This window comes from Coregonus clupeaformis, chromosome 19 (assembly GCF_020615455.1).
Source record: "Coregonus clupeaformis isolate EN_2021a chromosome 19, ASM2061545v1, whole genome shotgun sequence".
Lineage (NCBI taxonomy): Eukaryota > Metazoa > Chordata > Actinopteri > Salmoniformes > Salmonidae > Coregonus > Coregonus clupeaformis.
In genome coordinates, this window is record NC_059210.1 from 5,592,848 (window position 1) to 5,612,344 (window position 19,497).

The window sequence follows — 19,497 nt, forward strand, 5'->3', positions numbered from 1 at the left end:
GCTTACTTCTTTCCTTCCGCATCCTCTCAATTCTCTTTTTACCCGTTTATTCCGTCATTCTTCCTTTTTGTTTCTCATAGAAATGTTTAATTGGTCCTGAATTGGATGAATTTTGTTTGTGCTGTTATCCCGTGGCATGTTTCTGGAGAACTGCTTGTCAGATTGGGTGTACTTCTCTTTGTAGCACGGCTATTTGGATTGATTCAGTATTGAAGTCAGTCAGGAAGCTGTACACAGGAGTTCCCCTATTCTGTCTGCTTGCTGCTACTGCTCTGAAGGTAAGGTTTACTGGATTAGGTGTGTCAACTTCAGGCAGAGAATCCCTAGGAGAGGAGTACTCTACACACACAAAGATGGCACAGTGAAGCTACACTAGTTTCAGGGAGACACTGACATATTGTTGGTCACAGTGCATCCCGGTCAGGTTAGTCTACAGTCAGAAGGCATTCCTCTGAGCTTGTTTCTGTTTTGTGTTGTTTTGGGGCCCAGAATCCAAACGAAATATGCAGAGAAATGATTGCATGCAGCGTTGTAGTGGGAAGTTATGGGGTTATATCCATTTGCCCATTTCTTTCATTTGTGTGGTCTCAGCATAGGCAGAAGTGAACTCACAGAGAAGGAAGTAACCAAATCAAATACCAGAACTGTTTCAGTTTTCACATCGGAGGTTTGAAATGATCCCTTACATGAATTGAATTTGAACTATTATTTACACTGTAGGCTACACTGATACCAGAAGCAGTCAGTTTATATTTTGCTCACTAGAGGGGATATGGAGGATTTTCCTGATATGCACCAGGGGAATGACCCTGAGGACATTGGATCTTTCCAGGGTAAGTCTACATTCAACTGTACTCAAGCTCAGGCTTATATTTTCTTTCCAAAATGGTTGTCAAGCAGTGGTCTCAACTGAACATTTTGCATGTTGAAACAGGTGAGAGGAGGAAGATCATTCAGCCGACATTTTTGAAAGACCCCAAACTTGAAAAGCTGAAAGCGGTAAGACTGATCTCTATTTTAGAATTCATGTTCCAACACCAGCCACAATATTATCCTAAATGTATCATCTATCATCAAAGCCCATAATACCATTCATACATTATGCTATTATACTATAGGGCCATGTTACTCCAGGGTCATATGGGCAGAAAAGTCATTACAAAGAATGCCTCTGATTGCATATTCGTTAGGGTATTGCTGAACCACTAAGCTCTCTTGTGTGTGAGGTGGGTAGACCAGTACATTTTTCATGAACGTCTTTATTAGAGATGATGGTAGACAGATCACCGAGTCATTGCTAGGGCTAGATAGTTGTTGTCGGGGAACCTTCTCCCTAAGCCCTCAAAGAGGATTTGAAATAGAAAAGATACTTGTGGAATAAATTCAAGTAAAATCAAATAATTGTTTTTATCAATTAGATGAGCATAAAACAATGTAGGCATAAAAGTGTTGGAAAGAGAAAACCACGGAGTCTATCTGGCCCTTGTAATCCCATATACGCTCTCTTTTATCACCTCAATAACACACCAAACAGTCTCTTACTCATGAATAATTTTATAGAAACATAAGTGGAAATTGCAATATGAATCCTTTGATATCATAACATCAGAGTCTGCTCTGAATGGATCAGTAAAGGTCATGTATACAAAGATTTACCACAGCAGATCAGTGGAGGCTGCTGAGAGGAAACTGCTTATAATAATGGCTGGAATGGAGTAAATGGAATGGTATCAAACACATGGTTTTCATATGTTTGATACCATTCCATTCACTCTATTACACTCCATGCCAGCCATTATTATGACCGTCCTCCCTTCAGCAGTTTCCACTGCAGTCGATAGTATGGTACAGATCTTTGCATCCAGAACCAAATATCTGTGCTGTTCCATTTGGTACATCTCTGTAACAGTAGCTATGTCAAAAGAGACTAGTACAGTACTGTAGCAGGTAGTTAATATCACTGAATGTAACTTACTTTTATCATGAACCTTGGTCTTTACAGGTATTGGTTGACTGGATCAACAGCACTTTGAAAGAGGAACACATCGTGGTGCAGAGTCTGGAAGAGGATATCTTTGATGGCCTAGTCCTCCATCACCTCCTTGGTGAGACACGCACGCACACACACTCTCTTTCTCTCTCTGTATGTGCTTGGCCTTTACCTGTGCTGTTCATAGGGAGGTTAGCTGGAGTGCATCTGTCTGTGGAGGAGATAGCGGTGACCAGCGCCGCTCAGACACGCAAGCTGGAGCTCATCCTGGAGGCTCTGAATGAGAAACTGGGGCTGCAGGACAGCTCTCTCACCAGGTGGAGCGTCAAACGTGAGTCACATTCACAATATAACCCCGCAAACAAAACCAAGTCCTTAGGACGTCCCCTGTTGGCTGGGAATGCTACACAACACTGCTGTTCCCCTCAGAGCCATGTTTGGCTAAGGGACTCTTCAATAGGATTTGATGGTGAAGCTACAGTATAACCCCAGGTTGCTACCTGTCTGCTGACACCAACAGAGAGGGATTATTGTAGGGGGAAAAGCAGCCCCACAGGGTGAAGTTTTAATCATCAGTGGGGCTGGAGATTAGTTTGTGTTGTGGTGCCAACAAGATTGACTGCATGGGGCTTTGGTATGGTATGGTGTTCAAGCAGCTTGACTCTCCCTTCATTCCCTTCCTTCTCTTTCAGTCATCCACAACAAAGACTTGCTGGCCACTCTCCATCTTCTGGTTGCCATGGTGAGGTGCTTCCAGCCTAATCTGGAGCTTCCCCCAAACGTCAGAGTGGAAGTTGTCCTGTTGGAGGTGAGTTTGGTGTCAAATGAATGGTACTTTATCCCAAATCAAGCTAAAAAATAAACTCTCCTGTTCAATAAAGTTGTGCTCACACTTCACTGTATCTTGCGTATACAGGTCAACAGAAGTGGAATCAAATCAGAAAAGGAAATAGAGATTCTTACAGTTGAAAGGTTGGTAAATTATTTCCGATTATGTTGTTGTGTCCGATTACAGTTGCATATTCTTCAGAGAATGGATTCTGTTTCAGAAGATTGAATATTCACTTAATTTGCTGTCTACTTCAACAGCAATTCAACTACAGACTCGCTGAGCAGTTCAGACAGTGAGTAAGATATTCAGGGTCACCTTTGCAGTACTGTACTGTGGTTTATCCAGAACATTGCAGAGATAAACCCTCTCCTTCCTGTCTCTTCATCCAGGTGAGGATCCCATTGAGCAGCTGCTGAAGCTGGAACCCCACAAGATCAACACAGTAAAGCAGGTAATAGAAAAAAGATGGGTCCTCCATCCCTGCTGACCTGTTCTGTAGTCTTAACCATTGCATTATTTGACAGAGGATTGATTATAGGACGAGCATATATATTGTCTAGCTATACTGGTCCTGATTCAGGGAGAGGCTGATTTGTGTGAATGAGATGGGAAACAGCATGAATAAATGCCCCTGATCGCTCATACTGTGTCTGATTGAATGAGTATTGCACCGACCCTATACAACTGTAATATGGTCTCATTAGAATATGTCAACATAGTGACATTGAATGTTGTTGTTATATACATTACATATATATATCTATACAGTGCATTCGGAAAGTATTCAGACCCCTTGACTTTTTCCACATTTACGTTACAGCCTTATTCTAAAATTGATAAAATGTTTTTTTCCCCTCATCAATCTCCACACAATACCCCATAATGACAAAGCAAAAACAGGTTTTTAGACATTTTTGCAAATGTATTAAAAGTAAAAAACGTAAATATCACATTTACATAAGTATTCAGACCCTTTACTCAGTACTTTGTTAAAGCTCCTTTGGCAGAGATTACAGCCTTGAGTCTTCTTGGGTATGACGCTACAAGCTTGGCACACCTGTATTTGGGGAGTTTCTCCCATTCTTCTCTGCAGATCCTCTCAAGCTCTGTCAGGTTGGATGGGGAGCGTCGCTGCACAGGTATTTTCAGATCTCTCCAGAGATGTTCAATCGGGTCCTTCTGGAAGGTTCTCCCATCTCCACAGACAAACTGTGGAGGTCTGTCAGAGTGACCATCGGGTTCTTGGTCACCTTCCTGACCAAGGCCCTTCTCCCCCGATTGCTCAGTTTGGTCGGGCGGCCAGCTCTAGGAAGAGTCTTGGTGGTTCCAAACTTCTTCCATTTAAGAATGATGGAGGCCAATGTGTTCTTGGGGACCTTCAATGCTGCAGAACGATTTTGGTACCCTTCCCCAGATCTGTGCCTCGACACAATTCTGTCTCTGAGTTCTACGGACAATTCCTTCAACCTCATGGCTTGTTTTTTGCTCTGACATGCACTGTCAACTGTGGGACCTTATATAGACAGGTGTGTGCCTTTACAAATCATGTCCGATCAATTGAATTTACCACAGTTAGACTCCAATCAAGTTGTAGGAACATCTCACGGATGATCAATGGAAACAGGATGCACATTAGTTCAATTTCGAGTCTCATAGCAAAGGGTCTGAATACTTACGTAAATAAGATATTTCTGTTTTTAATTAAAATTAATTTGAAAATGTTTCTAAATACCTGTTTATGCTTTGTCATTATGGGGTATTGTGTGTAGATTGATGAGGATTTTTATTTAATTTAATCCATTTTAGAATAAGGCTGTAACATAACAAAATGTGGAAAAAGGGAAGGGGTCTGAATGCTTTCCGAATGCACTGTATATACTACATGGCCAAAAGAACATCTCATTCCAAAATCATGGGCATTAATATGGAGTTGGTCCCCCCTTTGCTGCTATAACAGCCTCCACTCTTCAGGGAAGGCCTTCCATTAGACATTGGAACATTTCTGTGGGGACTTGCTTCCATTCAACAGCAAGAGCATTAGTGAGGTCGGGCACTGATGTTGGGCGATTAGGCCTGGCTCGCAGTCTGCGTTCCAATTTATCTCAAAGGTGTTCGATGGGGTTGAGGTCAGGGCTCTGTGCAGGCCAGTCAAGTTCTTCCACACCAATCTCGACAAACCATTTCTCTATGGACCTCGCTTAGGGCAGAAATTTGACGAACTGACTTGTTGGAAAGGTGGCATTCTATGACGGTGCCACGTTGAAAGTCACTGAGCTCTTCAGTACGGGCCATTCTACTGCCAGTGTTTGTCTATGGAGATTGCATGGCGGTGTGCTCGATTTTATACATCTGTCAGCAACAGGTGTGGCTGAAATAGCCAAATACACTAATTTGAAGGGGTGGCCACATACTTGTAGTGTATATATACAGTGGATATAAAAAGTCTACACACCCCTGTTAAAATGCCAGGTTTTTGTGATGTAAAAGAATGAGACAACGATAAATCAAGTCAGAACTTTTTCCACCTTTTATGTGACCTATAACGTGAACAATTCAATTGAAAAACAAACTGAAATCTTTGAGGGGGAAAAATACAAAATAAAAAACTCACAATAACCTGGTTGCATAAGTGTGCACACCCTTAAACTAATACTATGTTGAAGCACCTTTTGATTTTATTACAGCACTCAGTCTTTTTGGGTAGGAGTCTTGCCACCCTACCTCATAGCCCATTCATACAGGAGATTGTTGTCACATGTAGCACACAGCCAGTACTTGCCAGAAATACCTGCAGTTCCTTTAATGTTGCTGTAGGCCTCTTGGAAGCCTCCCTGACCAGTTTTCTTCTCGTCTTTTCATACATTTTGGAGGGACGTCCAGTTCTTGGTAATGTCTCTGTTGTGCCATATTTTCTCCACTTGATGATGACTGTCTTCACTGTGTTCCATGGTATATGTAATGCTTTGGAAATTATTTTGTACCCTTCTCCTGACTGATATCTTTCAACAATGAGATCCCTCTGATGCCTTGGAAGCTCTCTGCGGACCATGGCTTTTGCTCTGAGATGCAACTAAGAAAATGTCAGGAAAATCCTACTAGAACAGCTGAACTTTATTTGTGATTAATCAGAGTCACTTTAAATGATGGCAGGTGTGTAATGACTTCTATTTAACATGAGTTTGAATGTGATTGGTTAATTCTGAACACAGCCACATCCCCAGTTATAAGAGGGTGTGCACACTTATGCAACCAGGTTATTGTAAGGTTTTTATTTTAAATTTTTCCCCCTCAAAGATTTCAGTTTGTTTTTCAATTGAATTGTTCACATTATAGGTCACATTAACAGTGGAAAAAGTTCTGACATGAGTTATCTTTGTCTCATTCTTTTACATCACAAAAACCTGGCATTTTAACAGGGGTGTGTAGACTTTTTATATCCGCTGTATGTATATACACTACCATTCAAAAGTTTGGGGTCACTTAGAAATGTCCTTGTTTTTGAAAGAAAAGCCATTTTTTGTCCATTAAAATAACATCAAATTGATCAGAAATACAGTGTAGACATTGTTAATGTTGTAAATGGCTATTGTAGCTGGAAACGGCTGATTTTTAATGGAATATCTACGTAGGCGTACAGAGGCCCATTATCAGCATCCATCAGTCCTGTGTTCCAATGGCACGTTGTGTTTGCTAATCCAAGTTTATCATTTTAAAAGGCTAATTGATCATTAGAAAAGCCTTTTGCAATTATGTTAGCACAGCTGAAAACTGTTGTGCTGATTAAAGGAGCAATAAAACTGCCCTTGAGACTAGTTGAGTATCTGGAGCATCAGCAATTGTGGGTTCGATTACAGGATCAAAATGTCCAGAAACAAATAACTTTCTTCTGAAACTCGTCAGTCTATTCTTGTTCTGAGAAATGAAGGCTATTCCATGCGAGAAATTGCCAAGAAACTGAAGATCTCGTACAACGCTGTGTACTACTCCCTTCACAGAACAGTGCAAACTGTCTCTAACCAGAATAGAAAGAGGAGTGGGAGGCCCCGGTGCACAACTGAGCAAGAGGACAAATACATTAGTGTCTAGTTTGAGAAACAGACGCCTCACAGGTCCTCAACTGGCGGCTTCATTAAATAGTACCCGCAAAACACCAGTCAACAGTGAAGAGGCGACTCTGGGATGCTGACCTTCTAGGCAGAGTTGCAAAGAAAAAGCCATATCTCAGACTGCCCATCTTAATCTTTTATTTTTATTGGCCAGTCTGAGATATGGCTTTCTCTTTGCAACTCTGCCTAGAAGGTCAGCATCCCGGAGTCGCCTCTTCACTGTAATTGCAAAAGGGTTTTCTAATGATCAATTAGCCTTTTAAAATGATAAACTTGGATTAGCAAACACAACGTGCCATTGGAACACAGGACTGATAGTTGCTGATAATGGGCTTCTGTACGCCTATGTAGATATTCCATAAAAAATCAGCCGTTTCCAGCTACAATGTCACAGCGACGTGTATGCAGTAGGCGAAGTCAAGAGCAGGACACCGAGCTACTGGCAGAAACTTTACTGGATTCAGTGCAACAATACAAAGTACACTGGCAACCTCAAACAGCGAGGGAAATAACAAGACCCGCACACATGGGCAACTGCCGCAAAGACCAAAACAATAACGCACAATACACAATGAGAAACAGAGGGTTATAAAGGGAACACAATAAAACATAATGGGAAACAGGTGTAAACAATAAAGACCAAACAAGACAAATACCGAAACATCGATCGGCAGCAGCTAGTACTCCGGGGACGACGAACGCCGAAGCCTGCCCGAGCAAGGAGGAGGAGCAGCCTCGGCTGAATCCGTGACAGTACCCCCCACCCCGGCCTCGGGGACGGCCAGGAGGACGCGGAGCAGGGCGAGTCGGATGACTCCGGTGGAAATCCCTCAACATGGAGGGATCTAGGATGTCCCTCCTAGGGACCCAGCACCGTTCCTCCGGACCGTACCCTTCCCACTCCACAAGATACTGCAGGCCCCCCATCCGATGCCTCGAATCCAAGATGGAATGGACTGAGTACGCCGGAGCCCCCTCGATGTCCAGCGGGGGCGGAGGAGCCTCTCGTACCTCACTCTCCTGGAGTGGACCAGCTACTACCGGCCTGAGTAGAGACACATGGAACGAGGGGTTAATGCGGTAATTAATGGGCAGTTGTAACCTATAACATACCTCGTTCAATCTCCTCAGGACTATAAATGGCCCCACAAACCGCCAACCCAGCTTCTGGCAGGGCAGGCGAAGGGGCAGGTTTTGGGTCGAGAGCCAGACCCAATCTCCCGGTGCATACACCGGAGCCTCACTGCGGTGGCGATCGGCGCTCGCCTTTTGCCGCCTGATCGCTCGCTGTAGATGGACATGCGCAGCGTTCCAGGTTTCCTCCGAGCGCCGAAACCACTCGTCCACCGCAGGGGCTTCGATCTGGCTCTGATGCCAAGGTGCCAGGACCGGCTGATAACCTAGCCCACACTGAAAAGGTGTAAGGTTAGTTGAGGAGTGGCGAAGTGAGTTTTGGACTATTTCTGCCCAGGGGACATATTCCGACCACTCCCCCTGCTGGTCATGGCAATAGGACCTCAGTAACCTACCCACATCCTGGTTCACTCTCTCCACCTGCCCGTTACTCTTGGGGTGAAACCCTGAGGTAAGGCTAATCGAGACCCCCAGACGTTCCATAAATGCCCTCCAGACTCTAGAGGTGAACTGGGGACCCCGATCAGACACTATATCCTCAGGTACCCCGTTTTGCCGGAAGACGTGTGTAAACAGGGCGTCAGCAGTTTGTAGGGCTGTAGGGAGACCTGGCATAGGAATGAGACGGCAGGCCTTTGAAAACCGATCCACAACGACCAAGATCATCGTATTCGCCTGGGAGGGGGGACCACGGTCGTTGTGGAACGGGTAGGGGTTGTAATTTCCCTCTGGGTAGGTGTCTAGGCGCCTTACACTGAGCGCACACCGAGCAGGAGGAAACATAAACCCTCACGTCCTTAGCCAAAGTGGGCCACCAGTACTTTCCACTAAGGCAGTGCACTGTCCATCCAATACCAGGATGGCCAGAGGAAGGTGACATGTGAGCCCAATATATTAATCGATCACGAACCTCGAGCGGCACGTACTTCCGACCCTCTGGACACTGTGGGGGAATAGGATCGGTACGTAACGCCCGCTCGATGTCCGCATCAACCTCCCATACCACTGGTGCCACCAGACAAGACTCCGGAAGTATGGGAGTAGGCTTAATGGACCTCTCCTCTGTGTCATATAGTCGGGACAGGGCGTCTGCCTTAGCGTTCTGTGACCCTGGTCTATAGGTGAGCGTAAATACAAATCGGATGAAAAACATAACCCACCTAGCCTGGCGAGGGTTCAGCCTCCTCGCCGCCCGGATGTACTCCAGGTTACGATGGTCAGTCAAAATGAGAAAAGGGTGTTTAGCCCCCTCAAGCCAATGCCTCCACACCTTCAGGGCTTGCACCACAGCTAACAGCTCCCGGTCCCCCACATCATAATTGCGCTCCGCCGGACTGAGCTTCTTAGAAAAGAAAGCACAGGGGCGGAGTTTAGGTGGCGTACCCGAGCGCTGAGACAGTACAGCACCGATCCCAGCCTCGGACGCTTCCACCTCAACTTGGAACGCCAAAGAGGGATCCGGATGTGCCAGTACCGGAGCCGAGGTAAACAGGTCCTTCAGATGCCCAAAAGCCCTGTCCGCCTCAGCCGACCACTGCAGACGCACCGGACCCCCCCTTAGCAGAGAGGTAATGGGAGCTGCTACCTGCCCAAAGCCCCGGATAAACCTCCGGTAGTAATTGGCAAAACCCAAGAACCGCTGCACCTCCTTCACCGTGGAGGGAGTCGGCCAATTGCGCACGGCTGAAACACGGGTCAATCTCCATCTCCACCCCTGACGCGGACAACCGGTGTCCCAGGAAGGAGATGGACTCCTGGAAGAACAGACATTTCTCCGCCTTTGCATACAGGTCATGCTCCAACAGTCTACCAAGCACCCGACGAACCAGGGACACATGCTCTGCGCGGGTAGCGGAGTATATTAGAATGTCATCAATATACACCACTACACCCTGTCCATGTAAGTCCCGGAAAATCTCATCCACAAATGATTGGAAGACTGAAGGAGCATTCATTAACCCGTGTGGCATGACGAGGTACTCATAGTGACCTGAGGTGGTACTGAATGCTGTCTTCCACTCATCTCCCTCCCTAATGCGCACCAGGTTGTACGCGCTCCTGAGATCCAATTTTGTGAAAAATCGCGCCCTGTGTAATGACTCCGTCATACTAGCAATCAGAGGGAGAGGATAGCTATATTTGATGGTGATCTGATTGAGACCACGGTAGTCAATACACGGGCGTAAACCCCCATCTTTCTTCTTCACAAAAAAGAAACTCGAGGACGCAGGGGAAGTGGACGGCCGTATGTATCCCTGTCTCAGCGATTCGCCGATATATGTTTCCATAGCCGCCGTCTCCTCCTGAGACAGAGGATACACATGGCTACGTGGAAGCGCAGCGCCTACTTGGAGGTTTATCGCACAATCCCCCTGTCGATGGGGTGGTAATTGAGTCGCCTTCTTTTTACAGAAGGCGAGAGCCAAATCGGCATATTCAGGTGGAATGTGCATGGTGGGAACTTGGTTCGGACTTTCCACCATCGTGGCCCCTACGGAAACACCCACACACCTCCCGACACACTGATCAGACCATCCCTTGAGAGCCCTCTGTTGGGAAGCCCCAACACCACGGGAAACGCAGGAGAGTCAATCAAATACAACCAAATTATCTCCTCATGGCCCTCCTGCGTTTTCATCCTGAGCGGCGCCGTGACCTCCCTAATCAACCCAGACCCCAAAGGGCGACTATCTAGGGCATGGATAGGGAAGGGCACATCCACTGGAACTATAGGAATCCCTAACTTATGGTTGAAATGGCGATCGATAAAATTCCCAGCTGCGCCTGAATCGACTAGCGCCTTATGCTAGGAATGAGGAGAAACCTCGGGAAACACAACTTTAATACACATATACACAACAGGGAGCTCTGGGTGAGTTGGGCGCTTACTCACCTGGAATGACTCATCAGTGCGCGGCCTACTGCCTCGATTCCGAGGAGACCCTCCCAAGCACCGACCAGCAGTGTGTCCTCTGCGGCCACAGTTGGTGCAGGGGACGGCCTCTCTCCTGGTCTCTCTCCTAGTACCAGCAGCTCCGAGCTCCATCGGGTCGGCTCGGAAGTGCTGGGGGATGGAATGGACGGCCCTGAGTCCGGACGTCCGCGGGTAGCCAACAGGGTGTCCAGGCGAATCGACATGTCCACCAGTTGATCGAAGTTTAGGTTGGTGTCCCTGCAGGCCAATTCCCGACGCACGTCCTCCCTCAGGCTACATCTGTAGTGGTCGATGAGGGCCCTCTCATTCCATCCCGCGTTGGCAGCCAGTGTCCGGAAGTCCAGTGCGAACTCCTGCGCGCTCCTCCTCCCCTGTCGAAGGTGGAATAGACGTTCACCCGCCGCCTTACCCTCTGGTGGATGATCGAATACTGCCCTGAAGCGGCGGGTGAACTCTGCATAGTTGACTGTAGAGGCGTCTATTCCCCCCCACTCGGCGTTGGCCCACTCCAGCGCCTTGCCGGACAGACAGGAGATGAGGGCGGACACGCTCTCGTATCCCGAGGGCGCCGGGTGGATGGTTGCCAGGTAGAGTTCCACCTGGAGCAGGAAACCTCGGGAGCGAGAGCCGAATCCCACTGGACCCCGGAGATGAAGCGATGGGCATAGCTGATGGTGGTGGTATCGTCGGAGGAGGTGTAGACCAACTTCTTCTTTCCCATCGCGCCACGGTTTTCACCACCTGTTCCATGGCGGTGCCGAGATCCTGGATCATAGCCGCTTGTTGTTCTACGCGCTCTTCTATTGATCCAGCTGGCACCGCTGCTCCTGCTGACTCCATGTCTAAAGGGTGCGTTATTCTGTCACAGCGACGTGTATGCGGTAGGCGAAGTCAAGAGCAGGACACCGAGCTACTGGCAGAAACTTTACTGGATTCAGTGCAACAATACAAAGTACACTGGCAACCTCAAACAGCAAGGGAAATAACAAGACCCGCACACATGGGCAACTGCCGCAAAGACCAAAACAATAACGCACAATACACAATGAGAAACAGAGGGTTATAAAGGGAACACAATAAAACATAATGGGAAACAGGTGTAAACAATAAAGACCAAACAAGACAAATACCGAAACATCGATCGGCAGCAGCTAGTACTCCGGGGACGACGAACGCCGAAGCCTGCCCAAGCAAGGAGGAGGAGCAGCCTCGGCTGAATCCGTGACATACAATAGCCATTTACAACATTAACAATGTCTACACTGTATTTCTGATCAATTTGATGTTATTTTAATGGACAAAACAATTGCTTTTCTTTAAAAAACAAGGACATTTCTAAGTGACCCCAAACTTTTGAACAGTAGTGTATATATATATATATTGTGGTACTTTAAAATATATGCCATTTAGTAGACACTTTTATCCAAAGGGACTTACAGTCATGCGTGCATACATTTTACTTATGGGTAACCGCGGGAACTGAACACACACGTTGCTAACACCATGCTCTACCAATTGAGCCATACAGGACCACACCAGTGGAGGCTGGTGGGAGGAGCTATAGGAGGACGGGCTCATTGTAATGGCTGGAATGGTATTAATGGAACGGAGTCAAACATGTGGTTTCCATATCCTTGATGTGTTTGATACAGTTCCATTTATTCCATTCCAGCCATTACAATGAGCCCGTCCTCCTATAGCTCATCCCACCAGCCTCCCAAAGTGGAATTAAAATTGATTTAATTGTAATTTTTGGTCAAGGATCTACACAAAATACTCTGTAATGTCCAAGTGGAAAAGAAAATCTAACATTTTTTAAAAAGCATAATGAAAAATAAAACACTAATATACCTTAATTAGATAGGTATTCACCCCCCTGAGTCAATACATGTTAAAAACATTATTCAACCTACAGTACCAGTCAAAACTTTGGATACACCTACTCATTCAAGGGTTTTTCTTTATTTTAACTATTTTTTTACATTGTAGAATAATATTGAAGACATCAAAACTATGAAATAACACATATGATATCATGTAGTACCAAAAAAGTGTTAAACAAATTGAGATTCTTCAAAGTAGACACCCTTTGCCTTGATGACAGCTTTGCACACGCTTGGCATTCTCTCAACCAGCTTCACCTGGAATGCTTTTCCAACAGTCTTGAAGGAGTTCCCACATATGCTGACCACTTTTTGGCTGCATTCCCTTCACTCTGCGGTCCAACTCATCCCTAACCATCTCAATTGGGTTGAGCTCGGCGGATTGTGGAGGCCAGGTCATCTGATGCAGCACTCCATCACTCTCCTTCTTGGTCAAATAGCCCTCTCCTTCTTGGTCAAATTGCCCTTACACAGCCTGAAGGTGTGTTTTGGGTCATTGCCCTGTTGAAAAACAAATGATTGTCCCACTAAGCCCAAACCAGATGGGATGGCGTATCGCTGCAGAATGCTGTGGTAGCCATGCTGGTTAAGTGTGCTTGAATTCTAAATAAATCACAGACAGTGTCACCAGCAAAGCACCCCCACACCATCACACCTCCTCCTCCATGCTTCACAGTGGGAACAACACATGCAGAGATCATCCGTTACCTACATTGCGTCTCACAAAGACACAGCGGTTGGAACCAAAACTCTCAAATTTGGACTCCAGACCAAAGGACACATTTCCACCGGTCTAATGTCCATTGTTCATGTTTCTTGGCGCAAGCAAGTCTCTTCTTCTTATTGGTGTTGTTTAGTAGTGGTTTCTTTGCAGCAATTCGACCATGAAGACCTGATTCACACAGTCTTCTCTGAACAGTTGATGTTGAGATGTGTCTGTTACTTGAACTCTGTGAAGCATTTATTTGGGCTGCAATTTCTGAGGCTAATGAACTTATCCTCTGCAGCAGAGCTAACTCTGGGTCTTCCTTTCCTGTGGCGGTCCTCATGAGAGCCAGTTTCGTCATAGCGCTTGATGGTTTTTGCGACTGCACTTGGGGAAACGTTCAAAGTTCTTGACATTTTCCAGATTGACTGACCTTCATCTCTTAAAGTAATGATGGACTGTCATTTCTCTTTGATTATTTAAGCTGTTCTTGCCATAATATGGACTTGGTCTTTTACCAAATAGGGCTATCTTCTGTATACCCCCCTACCTTGTCACAACACAACTGATTGGCTCAAACGCATTAAGAAGGAATGAAATTCCAGAAATTAACTATTAACGAGGTCCACCTGTTAATTGAAATGCATTCCAGGTGACTACCTCATGAATCTGGTTGAGAGTGTGCAAAGCTATCATCAAGGCAAAGGGTGGCTACTTTGAAGAATCTCAAATATAAAATATATTTGGATTTGTTTAACGCTTTTTTGGTTACTACATGATTCCATATGTGTTATTTCATAATTTTGATGTCTACACTATTATTCTACAATGTGAAAAATAGTAAAAATAAAGAAAAACCCTGGAATGAGTAGGTGTGTCCAAACTTTTGACTGGTACTGTATTTCAAGGTGTTGGGGATCATGGCTAGACAGCTATTTTCAAGTATTGCCATAGATTTTCAAGCAGATTTAAGTCAAAACTGTAACTTGGCCACTCAGGAATTTTCACTGTGTTCTTGGTAAGCAACGCCAGTGTAAATTTGGCCTTGTGTTTTAGGTTATTGTCATGCTGAATGGTGAATTCCTCTCCTAACCGACTTGCCAAAACTATAGTTTGTTAACAAGAAATTTGTGGAGTGGTTGAAAAATGAGTTTTAATGACTCCAACCTAAGTGTATGTAAACTTCCGACTTCAACTGTATGATACCCACTGTATATACCATTTAGCATACACTTTTATTCAAAGCGACATGGCTACAGAGGTTAAAATGTCAACACATTTCTAATGTGATAGGTCTGTAATCCTATATCTTTCTATTATAGGCCATCATGCACTTTGTCAACAAGAAGATGTCAACCCTGGGACTACAGGTGACAGACATGGAGAAACAGGTTTGTTTACTGTAGAAAGGGTTTGGCCATTCTGTTTGGATGGGTATTATTGAGCACTACCAGTGTTGTGAATCGAAAGGTGATTGATCTGTTTCCTTTCAGTCACATCACACCACACCCATTTGTGTAAGAGCCAACTGATGGTGTTCTTTATTCATGTAGTTTTCAGATGGTGTTATTCTCCTCCTGCTGATTGGACAGTTGGAGGGCTTCTTTGTTTCACTCTATGACTTCAACATCACCCCAGTCAACACTACTGAGATGGTAAGGATCTCATAAAGTGGGGAAAAAGTATTTAGTCAGCCACCAATTGTGCAAGTTCTCCCACTTAAAAAGATGAGAGAGGCCTGTAATTTTCATCATAGGTACACGTCAACTATGACAGACAAATGGAGGAAAAAAAATCCAGAAAATCACATTGTAGGATTTTTTATGAATTTATTTGCAAATTATGGTGGAAAATAGGTATTTGGTCACCTACAAACAAGCAAGATTTCTGGCTCTCACAGACCTGTAACTTCTTCTTTAAGAGGCTCCTCTGTCCTCCACTCGTTACCTATATTAATGGCACCTGTTTGAACTTGTTATCAGTATAAAAGACACCTGTCCACAACCTCAAACAGTCACACTCCAAACTCCACTATGGCCAAGACCAAAGAGCTGTCAAAGGACACCAGAAACAAAATTGTAGACCTGCACCAGGCTGGGAAGACTGAATCTGCAATAGGTAAGCAGCTTGGTTTGAAGAAATCAACTGTGGGAGCAATTATTAGGAAATGGAAGACATAAAAGACCACTGATAATCTCCCTCGATCTGGGGCTCCACGCAAGATCTCACCCCGTGGGGTCAAAATGATCACAAGAACGGTGAGCAAAATCCCAGAACCACATGGGGGACCTAGTGAATGACCTACAGAGAGCTGGGACCAAAGTAACAAAGCCTACCATCAGTAACACACTACGCCGCCAGGGACTCAAATCCTGCAGTGCCAGACGTGTCCCCCTGCTTAAGCCAGTACATGTCCAGGCCCGTCTGAAGTTTGCTAGAGGGCATTTGGATGATCCAGAAGAGGATTGGGAGAATGTCATATGGTCAGATGAAACCAAAATAGAACTTTTTGGTAAAAACTAAACTCGTCGTGTTTGGAGGACAAAGAATGCTGAGTTGCATCCAAAGAACACCATACCTACTGTGAAGCATGGGGGTGGAAACATCATGCTTTGGGGCTGTTTTTCTGCAAAGGGACCAGGACGACTGATCCGTGTAAAGGAAAGAATGAATGGGGCCATGTATCGTGAGATTTTGAGTGAAAACCTCCTTCCATCAGCAAGGGCATTGAAGATGAAACGTGGCTGGGTCTTTCAGCATGACAATGATCCCAAACACACCGCCCGGGCAACGAAGGAGTGGCTTCGTAAGAAGCATTTCAAGGTCCTGGAGTGGCCTAGCCAGTCTCCAGATCTCAACCCCATAGAAAATCTTTGGAGGGAGTTGAAAGTCCGTGTTGCCCAGCGACAGCCCCAAAACATCACTGCTCTAGAGGAGATCTGCATGGAGGAATGGGCCAAAATACCAGCAACAGTGTGTGAAAACCTTGTGAAGACTTACAGAAAACGTTTGACCTGTGTCATTGCCAACAAAGGGTATATAACAACGTATTGAGAAACTTTTGTTATTGACCAAATACTTATTTTCCACCATAATTTGCAAATAAATTCATTAAAAATCCTACAATGTGATTTTCTGGATTTCTTTTTCTCATTTTGTCTGTCATAGTTGACGTGTACCTATGATGAAAATTACAGGCCTCTCTCATCTTTTTAAGTGGGAGAACTTGCACAATTGGTGGCTGACTAAATACTTTTTTCCCCCACTGTATGTGTTCCAGGACTCCTTCTTTGGGATGAATCATGTTCTGGTGGCAGCTCTGCCTCAAAGGAAAAATGTATGTGATTGTTTGACTCAACGGTAAGGGTGGAGCTTACGTATGATACAGTGAATGGAACAAATATCACATTTAGGCCTACAATAATATTCTACACCTTTACTCTATTAAAGATGACAGCAGCAGAACAGTTGAGATCCAATTAGTTAATAACTTGAAATCCATACAGAGGAGGGTAGTTTGTATTACGTTATTGATTGTACTCCTTTGTGAGATTGAGATAACGTTGCCCCGGTGTGTCAGTCATCTGAATGTGTCATGGCCTGCTGTGTCTCTCACTTCACTCTCTCTGGTCTAGCTGCAGAATGTGACCTTGGCCCTGGACCTCCTGAATGACATAGGGCTTCCCACGACCAACATTGACCCCCAAGGTAAGTGTGTTCATTTTCTGTGGCACCCATAGTTGACCTACGTATATTGTCACACCAACTTGGAGCCAAATGGAGCTTGTCATAGCAATAGTGCACTTAGAGTGGGAGATAGAGGAGCTTGAGGAGAATATCTAAAAATACCACATCTACATGTATATATCTTTGAAATAGGAAGTTGACCAAGATTGCTCTGGGCTGTAATTTTCACAGCACAAAAATGGCGCTGTGAGACAGTATTGTTAAATTAATTCAGAAGATTTCCTGTATCAAAGGCATTTATCTGGGCAATAGTGGTATGCCACTGTTCATATGTTGAGTGGAAGCCAGGATTTGTGGTGATAGTTTGAGTTAAACCGCATCACTATGCATGGGGATATGAAGGGAGAGCTGGGATTCCGTTGGAATATTAATGAAAATGATTAATATGATGATTATCGCCCTGGATGATTGGCCGAGGGTTTGTCCCAAATAGCAACCTATTCCCTATATACAGATGTAGGATCTTGATCACCCTGTTGCAGGAAATGTAATAATTGTAGTGTATTTGAGGTTTAAAAAGGCTTCTGAAGTTTGTAATTTCCACTTTGAATTTTCAGACTTGATTTTCCCTTACGGAAAATGCACCAACCCCTACAAAAATGTCCATTAATTAAAATCCACATAATAATTCACATTTCCTGTTGCTGCAGGATTCTTTTCCTGCTGTAGCAAACTGGCTCAATTAAGATCCTACATCTGTAGTGCACTAGTTTTGACCAGAGTTCTATTGGGACTCAGGCCCACTCTGAGGTCATAATCATTTATTTAGAGGCTCTCTCAGGGAGGAAACCACTATTTGTTAGTTGTTGATAGACACACAGACTAAACCTCTCTCCATCATGCAATGCCAAACTGACAAGAGGCTAGAGGGTGTGTGTGTGTGTGTGTGTGTGTGTGTGTGTGTGTGTGTGTGTGTACATACTGTATGTGTGTGTGTGTTTTCTTGCTTTTGCCTCTGAATAAACTGTTAATAAAGAAGCGCTGAGCATTTACTTTTATAGTAAATTATTATAAAAGAAGCTGGTTAATTTGCATGGCAGCATAACCTGTAATTTAAAAGTAAAGCTTTGAGTTGATAAATGTTAATGGTTGGACCAGTACAACTCATTTAACTCAGAAGCAAGAGACAGATTTAATTCATTCATTTAGCGTCCTTTTAATTACGGGCACATTTCTGTGATGGAATAAGGAATCCCACTGCTCCAGGTCTACAGCACACACCACTGTGTGCATTAATTAGGCTAGCAGCAGCTCAAGTCGATCTTATTAGTACATTTAAAGGGATACTTTGGGATTTTGGCAGTGAAGCCTTTTATTTACTTCCCAGAGTCAGATGAACTTGTGGATACCATTTTTATGTCTCTGTGTCCAGTAAGAAGGCAGTTAGAGGTAGTTTTGTGAGCCAATGCTAACTAGCGTTAGTGCAATGTCTGGAAGTCTATGGGTATCTATTAACATGCTAGCAGATACCCATAGACTTCCAGTCATTGCGCTAACGCTAGTTAGCATTGGCTCGCGAAACTACCTCTAACTTCCTTCATACTGGACACAGAGACATACAAATGGTATCCACAAGTTCATCTGACTCTGGGGAAGTAGATAAAGGGCCTCAATGCCAAAATCAACGAAGTATCCCTTTAATTATGCATCATACAGGGAAGAGTGATATTGTTGGATCTAATCTTACCGTTTAGATATTGATTAGATTTCATCTAAGGTTGTTTTTGGTTCAATTTTGTGGCGCACTTTAAGAGGCAGCGTCAGTAAATGCACACACTTGACCTCCATTATCAATGCTCCAGTGATGGTGAGGGGTGACGATGCATAAATAGATGACTCTAATAATTGAATGTGTCTCTGACTGCATCTCTCCTAGATATAGTCTCTCAGGATGTGACAACTACCTTGAAGGTCCTGTATGCCCTGTTCAAGAAGCACAAAAGCAGATGAGAATGGGAAGAACATGGAGGAGGACATTAGGAGGTGAAGACGCCAGAAGTCCTTTGCCTGAGGTCTTTTCCCCCTGGCAAATCCAGAATCATAGGCTGATTCCCTCTGTAAAATATTTACAATATATTTACAGAAATATCATATATCTATTCTATGTAACGCTTTGTGTACTTTGTGTCAATAAAAGGGTACTGTATGTGCCATAGTTTGAATA

The 19,497-nt window shown here is 44.6% G+C and overlaps 1 protein-coding gene across 4 annotated transcripts; it reads left to right on the forward strand.

Moving 5' to 3' along the window:
- parvg (parvin, gamma) lies at nt 1-19,497 on the forward strand. Of its 4 annotated transcripts, none has more exons than XR_005994183.1 (14): nt 1-278; nt 721-833; nt 935-999; nt 2,003-2,105; nt 2,178-2,321; nt 2,683-2,798; nt 2,907-2,962; nt 3,080-3,114; nt 3,212-3,273; nt 14,909-14,977; nt 15,140-15,241; nt 16,867-16,946; nt 17,222-17,294; nt 19,210-19,293. XR_005994183.1 is itself a non-coding variant. In XM_041837150.2 (14 exons), the coding sequence occupies exons 2-14, from the start codon at nt 773-775 to the stop codon at nt 19,281-19,283; spliced, it is 1,017 nt and encodes a 338-aa protein (XP_041693084.1). In that variant the 5' UTR covers nt 1-278; nt 721-772; the 3' UTR covers nt 19,284-19,497. The 4 variants fall into 4 exon arrangements, 3 of the variants coding, with proteins under 3 accessions (XP_041693084.1, XP_041693085.1, XP_041693086.1); XM_041837150.2 differs by having other exon boundaries at nt 16,867-16,923; nt 19,210-19,497; XM_041837151.2 differs by having other exon boundaries at nt 766-833; nt 16,867-16,923; nt 19,210-19,497.

Coding starts and splice junctions, on each gene's coding strand:
- parvg (XM_041837150.2), top strand. CDS start 773: ATGGAGGATTTTCCTGATATGCACCAGGGGAATGACCCTGAGGACATT. Junction 2,322..2,682: donor CACCAGGTGGAGCGTCAAAC/GTGAGTCACATT, acceptor CTTCTCTTTCAG/TCATCCACAACAAAGACTTG. Junction 3,115..3,211: donor CTCGCTGAGCAGTTCAGACA/GTGAGTAAGATA, acceptor CTCTTCATCCAG/GTGAGGATCCCATTGAGCAG.